General features: G+C 32.7%; 2 protein-coding genes across 4 annotated transcripts; one reads left to right on the top strand and one right to left on the bottom strand.

Annotated features, from left to right (window-relative positions):
• The first annotated feature begins 348 nt into the window (after positions 1 to 348).
• LOC148606921 (uncharacterized) lies at positions 349 to 13,206 on the top strand. 3 transcript variants are annotated; one of them, XM_088544461.1, is made up of 2 exons: positions 349 to 475; positions 11,469 to 13,206. In XM_088544461.1, exon 2 carries the CDS (start codon positions 11,470 to 11,472, stop codon positions 13,117 to 13,119), a length of 1,650 nt encoding a protein of 549 aa, XP_088400587.1. In that variant the 5' UTR covers positions 349 to 475; position 11,469; the 3' UTR covers positions 13,120 to 13,206. The 3 variants fall into 3 exon arrangements, with proteins under 3 accessions (XP_088400587.1, XP_088400588.1, XP_088400586.1); XM_088544462.1 differs by having other exon boundaries at positions 430 to 496; XM_088544460.1 differs by lacking the exon at positions 349 to 475 and adding an exon at positions 520 to 1,453.
• Positions 13,207 to 15,560: 2,354 nt separating this feature from the next.
• On the bottom strand, positions 15,561 to 17,188 carry LOC148606920 (uncharacterized). Its single transcript, XM_088546282.1, has 2 exons — positions 17,178 to 17,188; positions 15,561 to 16,803 (listed from the first exon to the last, which is right to left on the bottom strand). The coding sequence occupies exons 1-2, from the start codon at positions 17,186 to 17,188 to the stop codon at positions 15,561 to 15,563; spliced, it is 1,254 nt and encodes a 417-aa protein (XP_088402408.1).
• Positions 17,189 to 18,358: the final 1,170 nt, after the last annotated feature.

Raw genomic sequence — 18,358 nt, 5'->3', positions numbered from 1 at the left:
AATTTACCGTTCCACTTATATCATAGGATCTGATTTTTACATGGTCGGCCTCGTAAAGTATATGCAAAAGAATTTCATGAGAATTAGTTACTGAATAGTTTTGAATTGAGGATGAGTATAAGTTTTTTTATTGCCTATCTTTTTTAAAAATGTGACGTACACGACCTAGATAGCAGACTGCAATGTTTTGTAGTTTGAAATTGAATTCATATGTTTAATATAAAGAAAATATATGATATATTTAACCTGATTTTAACTGGAATTAAGGTGTTCTAATGTATTTTTACTGCGTAAAAAAATCATGATTTACGTCACGTTTACCCTTATTCATATGGGAATTTAAAGAAGACATGTTTACAACCAATAACTTGAGTGTTATGAATCAGTAATCAATAATTTAAATGTATTTAAGATAAACCCAATCCACAAATAATTTTACTACATTCACAAAGTGTATCCGACTATATTTTGACGGGTAAGTTTTATATTTTGACGGGTAAGTTTTATATTTGCGTTAAGAAATATATAAGCACATAGATATTAATTACGATATTATACAAAGTATCTAATTTTCGTAACCAATTGCATTATAGTTAAAAACAGGTTTGAAAGTAACTTTTTAAGTGGTTGGCTGTTAAATTGAGGGGTCTTGGTCTAAGGAAAGTAAAATAAGTACTCTGTAAATTAACATATTATACAAAAGAAACGATACAACATTTTTTTTATAAAGCAGGTCAGTATTTTACCATTTTGTAGAAAACGATACCAAATAGAGAAAATGTTTATTTTTTTAATGTTTTACGTGACAAAGTAACAACAAAATTACGTATCAAACATGTCATGAATCAAATGCAGACGGATCAAATAAATTTGTGGAATAAAAATACCGGGATTACAGCTGACCGGAAATGATGTTGTTATGACGACCAGGTATTTGTTACGACATCTGGGCTATCATTTGGTGAGCCAGTTTTCGTTACTCCAGCAATGGTAGAGATTGTCTGGCAAGCTATTTTCTGACTTGGTGCCATCCTAACCTCTAGTATCTGACATGTTGAAAGCCACCTCAAATGTTAATTAGCTAAACAAGTGTTTTAAAATACTTTAGGTCTTTTATTTACATAAAAGAAGTTTAACTTACCGGCAATCGAACCATAAAAATCCTAAATATTTGTTAAATACCTAGAAAACATTTGGAATGAAGACAGTTGTCAAAATAAACAGCAATTTTGAATTAGGTCACTAATTTTACGGAATACAATATATTTTTGACAAAACGAACTTAAAGTTTGTAAAGGCAATTCGTTGGTTAATTTGTTATGTTCGTTTCGCAAATTTTAAAATCCGTAATTTTATCAGTCGGAATTACACACTCAAAGGCTAAAACCAAATATGAAGTGCATCTTAACTGTTTTTACAAAGGATTTCCAGGATTGCTGCATTTTCTCATCAGGTAGGTCATTGTTTTTTCTTTAGTCAACTTCTCCCGTGTAATGATAAAGAAACTGTGTAAAACGTTTTAAATGGAAAATAGTTTACTATAATTCTGCCGATTTCAAGAACGACGGAACGAGCGTTATGCAATATGGCGCTCGGAAGTAAGAGGTTGGGTATGGACGGACGGAATTCCAACCTCTTACGTTGTTGGAGTAAGTTTACGTCAGACGACTCACCCGTCTTGATATGTATTGTTATTCTTTCTGTACCACATACTTTTTTTCTACGTCGGTGTGCGCCATCCGATCATTGCAGTGGTTTCCAAATTACTGTTTTTCCCCTGATATTTTCATTTGTTAAACGAATTTTTACTCTTGACAATTCCTTTTGACTACTGCCTAGGTTTTATCAGTTATAATTTTGTTAAACCCTTCATTTACAGTAAACGTGATATCCAAATGTGGCAAAATGTGGATGGAAAATTGTTTCTCTGGTGCTGCAGCCTACATAATGGCATCTAACAATTGGAATCATTTAATGACTCAGGGCGAATTCAATAATTGGACGGAAGAGTGACATTCCTAATTTTCACCGTATACGTTTAATACGGAATATGTTTGAGAAAAATGAATTAACCTACACCGTTTGGTAAAAAAAATACAGATATTGACAAATTCAACTTTTAAATCGTTTCTATTGTTGACTAGTATATTGGGTCAGTTTTTAAAAATTTTTAAATGTTAAGAAGTTGGTCCTGTAAGGGTAAAATTTAGCACCAAATTCAAAGTCTACCTGACGAAAATTTAATGATGTTTCTCCAACTCCTTAAGGATCCCCTAAAGGAAAACGAATCAAAAATGTATGCCATAATAACATCATATCATATACCAAAATGTTCCTATCATTTCGCATAAGCTTTCCAAGCCAATTAAAATCATGTTTCAATTTCTGTAATCCTTGAACATAAATATGCCAGACTGCCTTTAAATACACATCTTTTGTAAGTCCGTATTTACCTATAGAAAGTAAACAAAAATATTTAAAAAGAAACATATATCCAAAGTTACCCTTTATAATGGATTCTAAATCTTAGAACTATACTTAATTGTAACAAATAAAATACTCAAAATGAATTTAAATAGAAGCCATTTATATTGGGACTACTTTCAATTCTATTTATGGCTACTTTCACTTTCTGTTTAGTAAGAAAAACATAGACGGCCATTTGGATCTAATTCAAGGTGTTATGATTAGATAATAGAAATTAAATCAACTAATTAAGGCAACTACTACAATGTTTAAAAAAACATGATAGAGCTTTGCCAATTTAAAAACTGCTTGCTGAAATGATAATGTACATGTATATGTGAAAAATAAACACATTACCTTAACATTCTTTTTGCAAACTTTAAAAAAAGGAAAATGTTGTTGATTTGATGTGAAAACCAAAGACTTTTCAGGGTAAATAAGGAATTCAGATTAATATTGTAAGATTTTTCATTCAATATGCCATTTCGGGAGGCAAAAATAAAGGGGTTAAGTTCAAAATTTTGAAACAAACTGCTAAATTTTACACAATTGGTCCCTGAGAGACGGTTGAATCAAACAACCTTAGTGAGCATGCTAACATTACCCCATGTGTACATTTTCACTCTTCAGAAAAATTCAATTCCGATACCCAAAATAAAATTAACCCTCTTTTTATGCTCAACTGGGGAATCAATTTGAACTTGTATTGCTGCTAGCTATTTAACAAATTTGAAGGTGAACTCAAATAAAGTGCTTTGCAGGGTCAGCTTGATATTACTGCAGAGGTTGAACCCAGAACATTTGGGACAAGATTGGACACACCATTCAAACTTGACACAGCTACGAAATTTGATTACGAATATATATTTTACACAGGAAAATTTGACCAGAAGCAAAGTGGTCACATTTTTGCCATTATTCCAAAATGGTTCCAGTAAAAAACAGTAAAAATCAATCCCAAACTTCCATTTCACTCAAGTAATTGTCCAGAAATCAGAAATTTTTTTTTCATGGCCCATTTATGACCCCTTATTTTTACTTGGCTCAAGTCATAACCACAAAAAATCGATCCAGTCTTTTTTTCATGGTATAACGCCTTGTTCTAAAAATTATATGAGATCCATTCAGTTTTATTCAGTTACTATAAAGACATGAGGAAAATGTTTGTTTCATGTCCCTAATTTCTACAAGATTCAAGTCTAATCCTCAAAAATCAATACCACTCTTCCTTTGGTGGTACATTGTATATCACCTTCAGTGGGAATGCCGCGCTGACAGGAGAGTTCTACTTATTGGTCACGCGGGAAAGGGGAGATAATGTAATTTCCGTTTTAGGTTTTTGTTGTAAAGAAACCGGAAGTGAACATGCTTGCTAAAAAAGCATAAAATACTCACTTTTTACAGAGTTAATCGCTAAAATATTTAAAAATTAATATTTTTCAAAGACTTGAAATATGTTTAAGAGCAAAAACTGAACCTAAAGGTGCAACGATTTGTCGGGACGATCATTTCAAAAAGGGGGACATGATTATTTTCTTTCAAGTTAGGAATACGCCTGGACTATATTTAACTGACACAATTGCATCCCCTTCCTTCAGATTGGTCAATAGTGTGATTTTATGATAGGAATGACGCAGAGCTTTTAAAAAACCAAATACTACCCGTCATTCCATGTGAAGCGTAGTAAATAAAGTGGCTGAAAATATGAAAGTTGAGGGGAAAAAAAATCGACATTTTGTGGCTGTTTTGAAGCGATTGCAAAGCAAAGATGAAGTAATGGCATATTCCACGCCTTCAATATGATTGACGAACATTAAGCAGGCTGATTTTTTAGGTCCTCTAGACGATGTTACAAACGATTTGAAGCTATAAAGAAAGATAATCCTGTGAGTGTGACGTACAAATGATACCAACTAACCAAGCCCAAAGCCCAATAGCTCATCATGTGTTTCATGATTTTTTTCGCTATCATAATTAGCTTCCTTTCTCGTAATTCATTCTCGATTGAATAATATTTTTTTCTTTACTCTTGAAGGACATATTGACGTGAACATTTATTTCTTTTTATAAATTTGAGGGGGGGGGGTTGCGCTGATCTCTGTGAATCCCTTAAAAACGCTGGTTGTTTTGTCCAGTTAAATTATTAAACAACCGTCTGATATTTTGGGAAGCTAGGTCTGCATTACAAATAATATATGAAAATCATGAAAAATGCACTTTCAAAAAGAAAATGTGGGAAGTAGGTTGTACTGGAGCTGTAGATCCAGAGATTTACAAAATTAAAGAGGACCCTTTTTCTTCCTTCAAAGTATTTCTTCATTATACATTGAGATGTCAAAGTTTGCCCATCCTCAGTTTAAATGAATGATACTTTTTAATTCCTGTCCATCTGCATGACCAAATCAGAGCTTTCAAAGCATGAACTAAAGATTCTGCAAAAACCAACACACACACACAAAGAATATGAGCACTTGTTGACATCCAAATGTACTGTAGAAATTTGTCATTCTTTTATAATTTTCATTATCATGCATATAAAACTACTGCATAATTACCTTTTATCAGTCAATAGATACTTTTTCTACTAATATATGGGATTTAAAAATACATGTATTACACGGTTAGACATAAATTTTCTGTACATAAGAAAGGGAAATAATTTTCTGTAAAGGACTTTCTTGGATATTTGTTCCTTCCAATGTAGGTCCATATTTGTAATAAATACAAGAAATCAAAATATATTAGTTCTATATAAAATGTAATGTATAACTGTCAAATTGGTGAAATATTTAGACAGAGTATGTTTATTCTTGTAGAAAAGTGAAATTCTCTCTTTGTGAGAGGGATAGCTACTCTTCAACATTATTTTGATATGTTGGCATTTAGCATCAATACCAGTAACCTCAGATTGACAAAGACCACATAGATGTAAAAAAAAACACAAATAATTAAGGTTGACTTGTGCATACATGTACATTTGTATTTGAAAAACAGCATTCAGCATTCATACATGATAAGAAATGTCTAAAGCCGAAAATGCAACCATGAATCTGTATTAAATCTTAGCATGTGGAACCTAAGCGAATTACAACTGCTTCTTTTCAATTTAAAAATTGGAGATGCTAATAATTTCCTTAAATTAACTTTTGTTATCTCTTATTCTTAAATATTCATGTTACAAACGAGGAAATACATCATGGCAAGTAATGAATTTTTATACACGAGACTTCAATACATTTGTAATTTCATTGTTTTAACAAATGATTACACATGCATATTTATAGGTGGTGAAGCGTTCTCCAAAATATTTTGAAATAAAAAAAATCTACAACTTTTTGACAGGTATTTTTTTCCTATAGCTTACTTCTGTTAATTTTATGTTCTATTTAAACTGGTTGTATAATGAAAATAACTGATAATATATTAAGATTGGGATGGTATACAAATGTAAAAATATACTTGTATTTCCTTAACCGCTGTAAACTTGGTTACCTTGATATATATTGTTAATGGGTGAACAGTTCTATAACTTTTTTTTCATGCCAGTTCACGAACAGTGTAACTGGACCCCTTTTTATATTATGTCCATCGCTGGTTTGAGTGAGTGATTTTGAGTTCTCACCATCGAGGAAAAACAGCCAACACATAGCTACTTTTTCTGAAAAAATGCAATTACAATAATCCCTTCTGTCAGATTTTATTTTAAATAGTATGCTAATGCATGTTCATGTACATAAAACATTTCAGTAGATGGCAATAACACCAGAAATATACTAACAAAATCAAATAAATACAAGCTGAACGTTTTGTCCTGGATTTCTATGATATTAAAGAAGCCTGTATATTCGTTAGAATAGAGAACACACGTCAGCCAACAGAATCTCAAATATCCACCTTTTGTGTACAAAGGAAGATGGAAACCAGATAAATACCAAAGATACTACTGTCAACATTCAGTTGTCTGATTTACATCAAAGAAAAACAAAAAAAAATGAGCTCGTCCATTGTGCCAAGCCGTCAAAATAGCCGTCAAATCTTAGTTATATTTCGGTCATGTTTGGAGTTAAATAGAATTATGATGGGTGTTTCTGGAATAGAGAGACTACGTACACATCTTCCCGTCCTACTTATGGTCGTACTTTGTAAAAACAATCCCGGGGATGCAATTGTGTCAGTTATTTCGGACAGTGGTATTTACCCGCCATATTTTTTTCCTTAACTCTCGCCGACGAAGCGCCTGACTATCCAGGTAAACTTTAAAGAAAGTGGGCATAGAAAAATGTTAACAGTACGTCAGTCACCTTGTAAAATATGTTTTCTTATACAATTCGCTTTATCTGGATCTAAATTCTCATAATTTATGACAAAACAACACAATTATCAGTGCCGCACGATGTAAATAAAGATCAACTGCCAAAACGATACTATCGCCACCACGAAAGAATCGGTGACGAACTGATCTTTCCGGTGGACAAAAAAAATGACTACTTTTCTACCTCCACCGAACGCGGCGCTCCGACTGCTTGTAATACAATTTCAGAGATATTTATTCAATAATAACCAAGACATTGTTTTGACGTCAGAAAATGCATCTTTCTGGCCCCTAATTTCTGTCTGTATCTATGAAATCAATCCTAGTCTGATCATTGTATAGAATATTAAGGAACAATATCATATACACTCCTATGTTTTTACTGGAGTTATAAGGTTGATCTCTTTCAAATGATTATTTTATGTCCCTTATTCTAAAACAGGCTTTAAACTCCTAAATCAATACCAACCTTCCTTCTGGAGTTTGAAACCTTGTTATAAAATTTTATAAATATCAACAAATACTCAAGTTATAGCACAAAAACCAAGTGTCTACAGACAACAACAACAGTCCCATTCCAATATATGACCGAAAATAAAAAGTAGCCCCCCCCCCCACCACCGCCTTCACTGATTTCTTTGAAAATCAATCGTATTCAAGCTTTTTTGCTACTTATCATTTACAAAAGAACTCCATACAAAATATACAGGCCCTATCCAGGCGACAAACCTGAATTTTTAATCTTTTAACACTGAAGTCCCCTCCCAAAAAAGTTAACCCCTAGACTGTTTTCTAGGAAACTCCATCCCATCTAAGAATAATTGGAACTTACTGGTCATTAAAGTTTTAAAACAATTAGTCAGAAATGGAGGTGCTATCAAAGTGACCTTTGACACAACCAGCTTTTCTAAGCAGATTTGTGTAATGATGCAGCTCTGTAGATAAATATGGAGTTATTAACACCCCCAAGAACCGCGAAAAATATAAAATTAAAAAATGACGTATAATTCAAAATAACCATTACACATCGAAAAAAAATCCATAAAAAATTGGTAAAAATCAATTAGGCAAGGGACTAACTTAGATCTATTAAATGTCAACTGATTATCATCAATTTACCTCTTAGACTCTCTCCATCTACAGGTCTCGGTACTACATTTTTTTTTGTATTTGTATGAATCTGTCACTTTTTCCATAGAAAAATAAAAGTATACATATTTTTTTTCAAAACTGACTATGTACATATACTTGTCTAAAGGGTCTTTTAATCCTGGGACAGCTGGACAAACATTACATTTGTCAAATGTTGCAGACCCAGAGATTTACTCTGGCGGCAAAAAGGGAGGTTTCTAGGCTGCTATCTAGTATAATTTTACTGCAGCATATTAAGCACTAATGTGACAACATTTTGAATGAAAAGGAGTTTCCACTACCAGAATCCTCCCCTGGATCCCCAATAAGTTCATCTATCTTCTTCTTCTTTGCCATTTTGCAGGTTGGGAACAAGACCTGAAATAACGGTTAACCTCCCATTTGTGTAACTATCCCTCAAATGGTGGGGGTTTGTTTTATCCAGTATATAAATAGAAAATTTGGAAATTACGATATTCTATTTAAAAGTGGAAATATTTATTAGTCCCCTACCGGCTTTACCCGGATTTGCACTCCTTCCGTCTTTCCGTCTCTCTCTGTCCGTCCAGAAAAAAAAATTGAAGTTTTCTGCATTTTTTTCCAAACACTTGCAGATATTGAGCTGATTTTTGGTATGGGAATCAACATTGATGGGTTACAGATAAAATTCACGTTCCGTTCCGCTTCGCCGATGTTTGTCCGAGTTATGGCTCTTAAAATTTGAAAATTTACCGAAATTTAAGTTTTCCGCACTTTTTGTCTAAATGCTTGCAGATATTGAGCTGATTTTTGGTATGTGAGTCTACCCTGATGAGTTACAGGTCAAATTTACATTTATTTTCGTTCCGCTTTGCTGATTTTTTTCCAAAGTTACTTTAAGTTTTACTCACTGTACTAAAGTTTCAATTTTACACGCCGCTTTTCTCTAAAGAAAACCTGTTAACATTATCTCAAAGCGATAAAATGTTAATATAACAAAAGATTTGATAATTATTCATTTAGATTGGTATGCAATTTGAAACCTATTCTGTCCAATTGTCCTTTTATTAAACTTTGCAAATCTGCATCTGTTAAATGGATTTGAACATCTTTCTTGTCTTTGTCAATATCCCTTCTTCTGTTCAAAATCAATGTCATTTCCTCAGTCTGTCATTTATTCTTGATGAGTTTTTGGATCCGTGATATAGACAGCTACTAGGGCCCTATATGTATGTATTGTTTAGCAATACTCTCAGAATGCTTGTTGTATTTAAAGTATGTATATATTCTGAAGGAAGTATGCTTCTCTTGCTTAAGTTAAAATCAGGGAGCAACTATTTGTTTTTATTTGGGGTGGAGGGGGCTAGAATCAAATTTTTACCCTTTTTTTTTTTTTTTTTTGTTTGTTTGTTTGTTTTTTTTTTTTGAGAAAATTTAGATTAAAGACCTACTTTTTTTTCCTCGGCGCTGTACCAATTATTATTTTTTTTGGAATTAATACAAAAATATTAGGGTAACATTAGACCCTACCTTTTTTATTTTTTTTCTATAGGCCTGTCCTGGCTTTATATTTCTTGACAATTATAATCATGCCTTTTATTTCAACTTTTATCCAAGCCCCATCCCCACCACCCCCAATAAAATAAAATAGTTCCCTCACTGGAGTGGCCTTAGACCTTTTTGAAACTTTTTTTTTTATAATATTTCATACTTTGAAATGTTTTAAATTCTATAATGGATAAAAACCAAAACAAAACTATTGGATAGATCCCCAAACAGGAATTTTAGCCTAATTTGTGGTGTTTTGTATAAAATGATAGCATGTAAGAAAATGCCCTCCATACAATATGCGTCCATACGACAAATATCACAGAGAATAATAAAAGTACTTTTCATTTGTTTACTAGTAAAATTTTATACATATTTACAACAGAAACCTTCACAGTTCAGTTTTGAAAATTGTTTAAATGAAGTAAATTAATTGCCCCAAACAACGTGGTAAATATTTTTAAATTTTAAATAATTTTAAATAATCAAACATTTTGTCTCTGTGTTTACATCTTTTGCTTCACCGAATAACAGCTCATATGTAAACGTATGTCATACGTCGTAAAATAAATCGACATCGAAACATTGTACAGTGTAGTATAAGTACACGTGACGGAAAATAAGATTATTTTTTCCATTTCAGAGCATTTTCAAACGTTAGAAGGGAAATCTTAACTTCAATGTAAAATTAAAAATAGTTAACAACACATTTTAGAGCGGAGGGATACATCAATCTACTTTCGTTATGGACAGATCTAGTTGTGCAGGTTGCAAACAGCAGTTTCTGATGAAACGACTATCGTCATAAATACTTTTTAGTTACCGTTATGCAAACATATTTTCTGGGTGAAATGTTGTTGGCAATGACCCGAGATTTTAGATTGTTTTTTCACTGCCCCCCCCCCCCCACGCCCCATGATTTAAAAAATGGCTGCATCTGCCATGCTGACTTGAAAGTGAAAGTAATCATTAAGCAGAAATACAGAAATTCGTTACATGTAACTTGCACTAGATAAAGGTGTAACGATTTACTGGTAACGATTTGGTATCATTTGAATGTGTACTGTTATGACCCTACCATTTTAAATTCTCAAAATAACTACACTATTTTTGATGAGTGGCATATCAACATAGCATTAAAAATATGAAGATAGTAACAAAATCAGCTTCTTGGCAAAGTTTCAAGTCTTTTGATGATGTAATAAAGAAAAATCAAGGGAACCAAGGTTATAGCGGTAATCCAAAGAATGTAATCCAGGGACAAAGACAAGATATGGAAAACAGACATACACAGGAAAGAACATGAAGTAACTAAAAACATACATACAAAGTAACAAAAGCAAATGAGCCACTCCGACTCCACTAAGAACCGGGAGCATGGTAGGGTGAGCGTACTCTGCTTTTCTATAAAGACCCGCGGAGTCTGTTCCAAAAGCCTATTTGTTAAAATAACGAAGAAATTAACAACTGACATTTTCCTTTAGCGGAATCTTAATGTGTTTTATAGTTGTTTCAATTGGTTTATGGTAATAATTTGAACATATATATATTTATATATGACATAATTGCATACTGTTATTTCTGGAATAACGTCATAAATCTCATAAAAACAGCTTGCATTCAGTGTTTGCAATCTTTTTTCTACACTACTTCTACCTAAAAATCAGCTTTAATCAATATTTTAAAAAATGCATGAATTATGAGGCCAAATAGTTTTTACCGAACTTTCTCCTTTATGTATTTGATTAGGTTCAGTGGATGTGTTAAAAACCTTTTAATTGTGATTTATTCAATGATTTATTTTTTACAAAATACCCTTCTTGAGCGTTGTAATTATATAATCTTGTATATAGCACAATATGAATAAAAAACACATTTTTTTTCATATTTTAGTTTATTTATTTAGTTTTATCAATTACAGGATCGTATGAACAAAAAAAAGACAAATCTTATTTATGTCAGTATTAGCTTCAGGGGTAAGTTTTTTATATGGTTCTGCAATATACTTTTTACCTTAATTGCTCTTTTACAGCATGACAGACAAGTTTTGTACCGGATGCAAGAGAGATGCAAAGAAAAGAAAAGCTAATTTATGGTGTGTTCACTGTTGTGAATTCGTTTGCAAACCATGTTCGAAAGTGCATAAACGCTTATTGCCACCTCATGAAATTATTCCTATAGACAAAATTAACGATAAATGTTGCGACCTGTGCACAATTTCCAAATTTTGCCTCTTCCATAAAACGGAGGAACTTACTTTTTTCTGCTGTCAACACGATGAATTGGTGTGTGATATCTGTTTATCTGAAAGTCATTCTAAATGTAAACCGCTCCTATCGATATCGACAGCCTCAGATGATATTATACATGGCACTGCTCTTACTGACCTGGAGAGGAGGTTAGAAAATTTGCGTAAGTTTGCTGTGGTAAATGGGACTTCTGGATCAGACCGTCATCTACGGCAAGAGGAGATGAAGAAAGAAATTGTAAAGGATATTGCTAATGTTAAGAAAAATATCATAGATCATTTAGATGAGATGGAGCGTGTTTTAGTAAAGGACATTGATCAGATATTAGAAAAACAGGATTTAGGATATTCAAAGGTAACTGAAAACATCAGACCAAATATTGATTTAGTTGAAAGCTGGAAGAACTGTTTATGCACAATGAAAGAACATGCATCAAAGATGCAATTGTTTATAGTTGTAAAACTCTTAGATAAGAAAGTTCATGCGCATGAACTGTATATCCAAAGATTTAACGACATTAACCTTCGTACACTTAGATTTAATCCATCAGACCAGTTGACGAACATTAAGTCTGTGATAACTTCTTTGGGGTCTATCACTGTAGAAAGAGATCAAGCAGCGTCATTAGACTTAGAACAACAAGGTCAGGTATTTATCAAGCCGAGAGAGAGTAAACTTTTGCTTGAATCTTCTTTCGAAACAGGAATTTTCGGAAATAATATAAAAACATATGAGGGATGTCTCATATCAGGTGATAAAGTACTTCTTGTTCCTAGTGAAGGTAATTTTCTTATTTATTGTAAGAATGATGGTTCTGAATCACGAAAACTTGAACTACCGTATAGACCCTCATGTGTAGCTTTGTATGACGATGACCATTCTCTGGTAACTTCCAATGACGACTTTATCCAGGTCATTCACCTTTCAAGTCTTACTTTGGGAACAAAAATCAAAGTTGATAAACAATGCACGAGAATAGTCTGCAAGGACGACAAAATATGGTTTCTAAGTGGATACAATGTGCTCTCGCAAACCGATATCAACGGTAAAGTGGAAAACAAGATATACATGTCATTTAGTCCTAATGGATTATGCACCCACCCTTCAGGCAGTTTGTATTGCACCAACTCAAAACTTTTAGATCAAAATGTTTACATTATATCGAAAGATAGAGAAGTTGAAAAGATTTACTGTAATCCTGATTTGGTGAACCCCATTGGTGTCACGGCTGATGACAGGGGCGATTTATTCATTGCTGGATATGGTCATGGTAATATACACAAGATATCCCATAACGGTAAACAATCAGCCATTATACTATCACAGAAAGATAGCATTAGAGGTCCGACAAGACTGGATTATAGCAGTAAGACCAAGAAACTAATGATAATACACAGAAGTGGGTCATCGGTAAACATATATAAAGTAATATAAATTGGGAACAATATAATATTTCTCCATATTGTACATAATATGTTTTAAGGGAATATGTTTTTGCAATAAATTAAGCTCAGGATAAAATGTATTTTTCAATTTTATATGGAATGCTCCACGATGTTATTAGACAAATTAAAGACTGATATGACCATTCACAGTCGTTGCCCTGATATTACCATTTGTTATACAGAATTTTCTTTTAGAACGCACAAAACGTTGTATAAGTCAATTATGTCCACAACAAAACTAAATATACTTTGATGTTTTAGGACTTTTGAACAATACTTTAGACACATATTGATTTTTATGAATATTTCAAGTGTTGAGATGATCAGAAACTGATTGAGCAAAATAAAAGGAGCGTTTAAGTAGACATATTTTATTTGTCTCATTTACATTTTGACTGTGCATGGTCATTTCAGTCTTATTTGGGGTGGGGGTGGGGGGGGAACAGTGTAATACTGTACTAAATTTATTTTACAGCTTTTACTTGCTTACATTTTTAAATTATCATAGGTATAATGTAAGTGATATGTCGCCGATAACAGATCAAAAATGAAAATTAAATCCTTTTTTTTGTTTTTTTATTACAAGTCATAACTTTTTGAAACCAAGGAATGAATAATAAATCAATATTTACGGTTAATCAGTCATAACTTATTTAAACACAATGATATTTTTTTCGTTTATCAATTATAACTAATTGGAACACAATACTGTTATTTTTAACGATCACCCCAATAAAGTACACGGGTAAAAATGTATCGTATTTAAAATAAAAACTCTGAGGTAAGCTCACTTAAGGAAACTCATCTCCCTATCACAATAAACAGCTTCAAGTAACACAGTATGGTGAACTCTGTTAATTATGGGCAGCTGTGAACACTATTTTTTTTTACACAAAAGTCGCATAGGGACTTGTAACTGGTTTGAACACAATACATCACAAAATTTGAAATTCAATTAAAGGTGAAAAAGTTCTGCTTTTAGGTTGCCGATCAAAGACCTTTGCCTGCGTTCCCTGTAACATAAAAACATAAGAAATTTAAATATGATAGTAAAATTCAGCCAGGGATTTTCATTAAAAAAAATAACGAAATGAGACCAAAGATAAGAGATGATTCTTTTTTTTTTGCGGGACCTATTTGGCCCTTATAACTCGAATAACGTAAAAGATATCTGATATCAAATTGAAAAAAAGCTCGCAGGGATTTTCATTAGGAATCCCATAAAAAGTTCAAAATCGCTGTGGCCCCATTTTGTTACCCTTTTAACTCCAAAACTGTTAATAATAAGTCTACCTTGTAAAAGCTTTAGGAACAGAATTGTGAAAAGGAACACATTGACATCTGAATCACGATGATTGTTCAACAAAAAACTTTTCCCTGTCTAATGATAATATTCACTTTTTTTATTTATCGTGGATAAACGGACGTCAACGAAATCGAATCCTTTACTATGGCATTTTTATATAATGCCTATAACAAAATATCAAAAGGCGGCTGTGATAAGTAGTGAAGAGAAAATTGTTACGAAAACCATGTAAATGGAACAGACAATCAAACACCATATACAAGTGGATAAATGGTGGCTTAAAATTTACGACGAAAATCTTACGTACGAACAGCAATTAAAATGTATAACGGCGGGGGTATTTTTAACAAAATGTTATACCAATGTTTTTATGGCTGATGTCCATAAAAATAGGGATAATTTATATTTCATGGAATATGTCTAAAATGTAATAGAGGGACAAAATTAGTTGCTACTTAGGTAGAACTGCAGTTTCTCAGTTTCCTTTCTATTGTTCCTCCATTCAGATGTAATGTGTCTAGTGGAATTATCGTATGGTTATACAAGTAGAATATTTAACGTTGTACTGCAAATACTAGTACAATAGAACTTTATGGTTTGAGAGACACGCCCTTAGCATGTATGAATAGATATGAGTTAGGTAATATAAATTATATCCTTAATTTAAGAGAGTTAGTATCAGTAAACCTGTGGGTCAAAACACCCCGACACACTGTGTAGCAAGAGAAATGATTGTGAAAAGATTGATTATTTATGTCAAGTATTGCAGTTCAATCTTGATCGTTTGTTACTTTTCCGACTAATTCAGCAAAGCTACATTTCCAGACAAGCCAAAGATGTATGCCAAAATGATTACCATTTGCAACTTGATAGTTGTTTTATAAAGGTAATTTTGCTGTCAAGATTTTTTTCTATGAAAAAAACACAAACAAAAAAGTGTTCAAAAAAGCTACCAAAAAATTAAAGATTTACATGGGTGTAAATTAGAACGACGTTTGACGAGGAAATGGCTTTCGCATTGGAATATTAACTATAACCAAAGCAATAATTTATTCGAGAGAGACTACGATCTCTCGAAAGTATCAACCAAATTTAGTTCTGTTTTCATTAAAGTATATATTGCATTACACTATGGCAATCAACGTTTTTTTAAACCAACATAAATTTACTTTAAATAATTTAATACTCTCCACAATTGTAGGTATTCCATTAGAAGTGTCAATTGTAGGTTTTCCATTAGAGGTGTCATTTGTATATATTCCATTACAGGTGTCATTTGTAGGTATTCCATTAGAGGTGTCATTTGTAGGTATTCCATTAGAAGTGTCATTTGTAGGTATTCCATTACAGGTGTCATTTGTAGGTATTCCATTACAGGTGACATTTGTAGGTATTCCATTAGAGGTGTCAAATGTAGGTATTCCATTAGAGGTGTCAAATGTAGGTATTCCATTACAGGTGTCATTTGTATGTATTCCATTACAGGTCTCATTTGTAGGTATTCCATTACAGGTGTCAATTGTAGATATTCCATTAGAGATGTCAATTGTAGGCATTCTATTAGAGGTGTCATTTGTAGGTATTCCATTAGAAGTGTCAATTGTAGGTATTATATTAGAGATGTCAATTGTAGGTATTCCATTACAGGTGTCATTTCTATGTATTTCATTAGAGCTGTAAATTGTAGGCATTCTATTAGAGGTGTCATTTGTAGGTATTCCATTAGAAATGTAATTTGTAGGTATTCCATTACAGGTGTCAATTGTAGGTATTCCATTAGAGATGTCAATTGTAGGCATTCTATTAGAGGTGTCATTTGTAGGTATTCCATTAGAAATGTAATTTGTAGGTATTCCATTACAGGTGTCAAATGTAGGTATTCCATTAGAGGCGTCATTTGTGGGTATTCCATTAGAGGCGTCATTTGTGGGTATTCCATTACAGGTGTTAATTGTAGGTATTCCATCAGAGGTGTCATTTGTATGTATTCCATCAGAGGTGTCATTTGTAGGTATGCCATCAGAGGTGTCATTTGTAGGTATTCCATTAGAGGTGTCATTTGTAGGTATTCCATTAGAAGTGTCAATTGTAGGTATTCCATTAGAGGTGTCATTTGTAGGTATTCCATTAGAGCTGTCATTTGTAGGTATTCCATTAGAGCTGTCATTTGTAGGTATTCCATTAGAGGTGTCAAGTGTAGGTATTCCATTACAGGTGTTAATTGTAGGTATTCCATTACAGGTGTTAATTGTAGGTATTCCATCCGAGACGTCATTTGTATGTATTCCATCAGAGGTGTCATTTGTAGGTATTCCATTAGAGGTGTCATTTGTAGGTATTCCATTAGAGGTGTTAATTGTAGATATTCTATTAGAGGTGTCATTATAGGTATTCAATTAGAGGTGTCATTCGATGCTAGTTTTGAAGAAGCATGATTACAAAGCAACATTTTTTTTTGTTTTAAGTTTATTTATCCTGCAAATGCCAAAGCAATGATTGCATCATTGTACATAGATAAACATATTGAGATGTCTGTGGGTCACTGAATTTCATCTCGTGAAAAGTTCATTTATCATATTGTTCTACACATCTCGATAAAACGAAAAACTTATATCAGAAATAAGACTAAACATCGTAAAATGAAAGTGGTAACTGGAAATTGTCAAAAAATGATCAGCACTCAATGACCATTACTGTTGACACTTTTCGACATCGACATTCGAAAAAGATTCCTTCCTTACATTTGTGTCATTCTGCTTATGTGAATATGATAACCATAATTTCAGTACTTGGTTTTAGAAAAGGTATCACCTACTAAATGTAGAAAGTTTAACGATAGCGATGGTGCACATTATTCTCAATGATCGTGAAGAATTTATTATTATGAGAGATTTTATTGCATTATCCAAGTATTGTTATCTTTTTACCTCCAGAAATAACCATCAAAGTGTTAGTAAAAAATGCCTTATTAAGATATCAATATATTCTAGTAATGTACAATGGAAAAATGGCAGGAAAATTTCAACCATAAGAAGTAAAAAATATCTACGTCACAGATGCTTCAGGATAAATTTCAAAAGGTTTTCAGTTGTTTTCCAGATGTATTGAATATATTTGAAGAAAAAAAGAAAGAAATTGAGAAAAATGACGTGTCACCTATTGGTCGATTCTTACACAGAAAAAGTACTTAAAAGCTAATCATTCATATTTTATAGTTTGCAACATGTTGCCTTTAATTGTGAGCAATAGGTATCTAAATGTGTAAGAAATGGGTAACCGGTTGTCATCTTATCACATACAAATAAGTGTTTTGATAGCTTACCAAAATCTACGGCAGGAAAAGAAATATCCATTGGCATGGCGTTCGTCGTTTCTTTATCACGTGACATCGCTTGAGTAAAGAAATGTCGTTTTTTCTTAAAGTTCTTATGGATACCGTGGAGGACTATGTAAGAAAATGACTAAAACGAGAACAAGAAGACATTGATTCTTTGTCACAGTGGTTAAAGGCCGTGAGGTCTAATTTTGAAACGAATGAAAGATTTAAATAGGTCAATGAGTGCTTAGGCTACATCAGTTTTCAAAGCCCCCGATGCAAAAACATCAATAACAGCAGTGATAAGACCTATACTGCTACCACAATATCCAAAGAAGAGATTGTGGAAAACCATAAATCTGTGCTATCCTCTTTTGGCCTCTCTACCAAGGACTACAATTGTGATTTACCGTCTATGTACTGGATTCCTAAACTCCACAAGAATCCATACAAACAATGTTTCATAGTTGGATCTGCAAAATGTACCACCAAACCTCTTTCAAAACTTTTAACTTCTATACTCACAACTGTCAAAGAGGGTCTGCAGTCCTACCCCAACACTTGTTACTCCCGTAGTGGTATTAATTGAATGTGGATCCTGAAAAA

Source organism: Perna viridis, chromosome 9 (genome assembly GCF_037379345.1).
Source record: "Perna viridis isolate PV_CMFRI_1.1 ecotype Kerala chromosome 9, ASM3737934v1, whole genome shotgun sequence".
NCBI lineage: Eukaryota > Metazoa > Mollusca > Bivalvia > Mytilida > Mytilidae > Perna > Perna viridis.
This window is presented reverse-complemented; position numbering and strand designations above follow the sequence as displayed.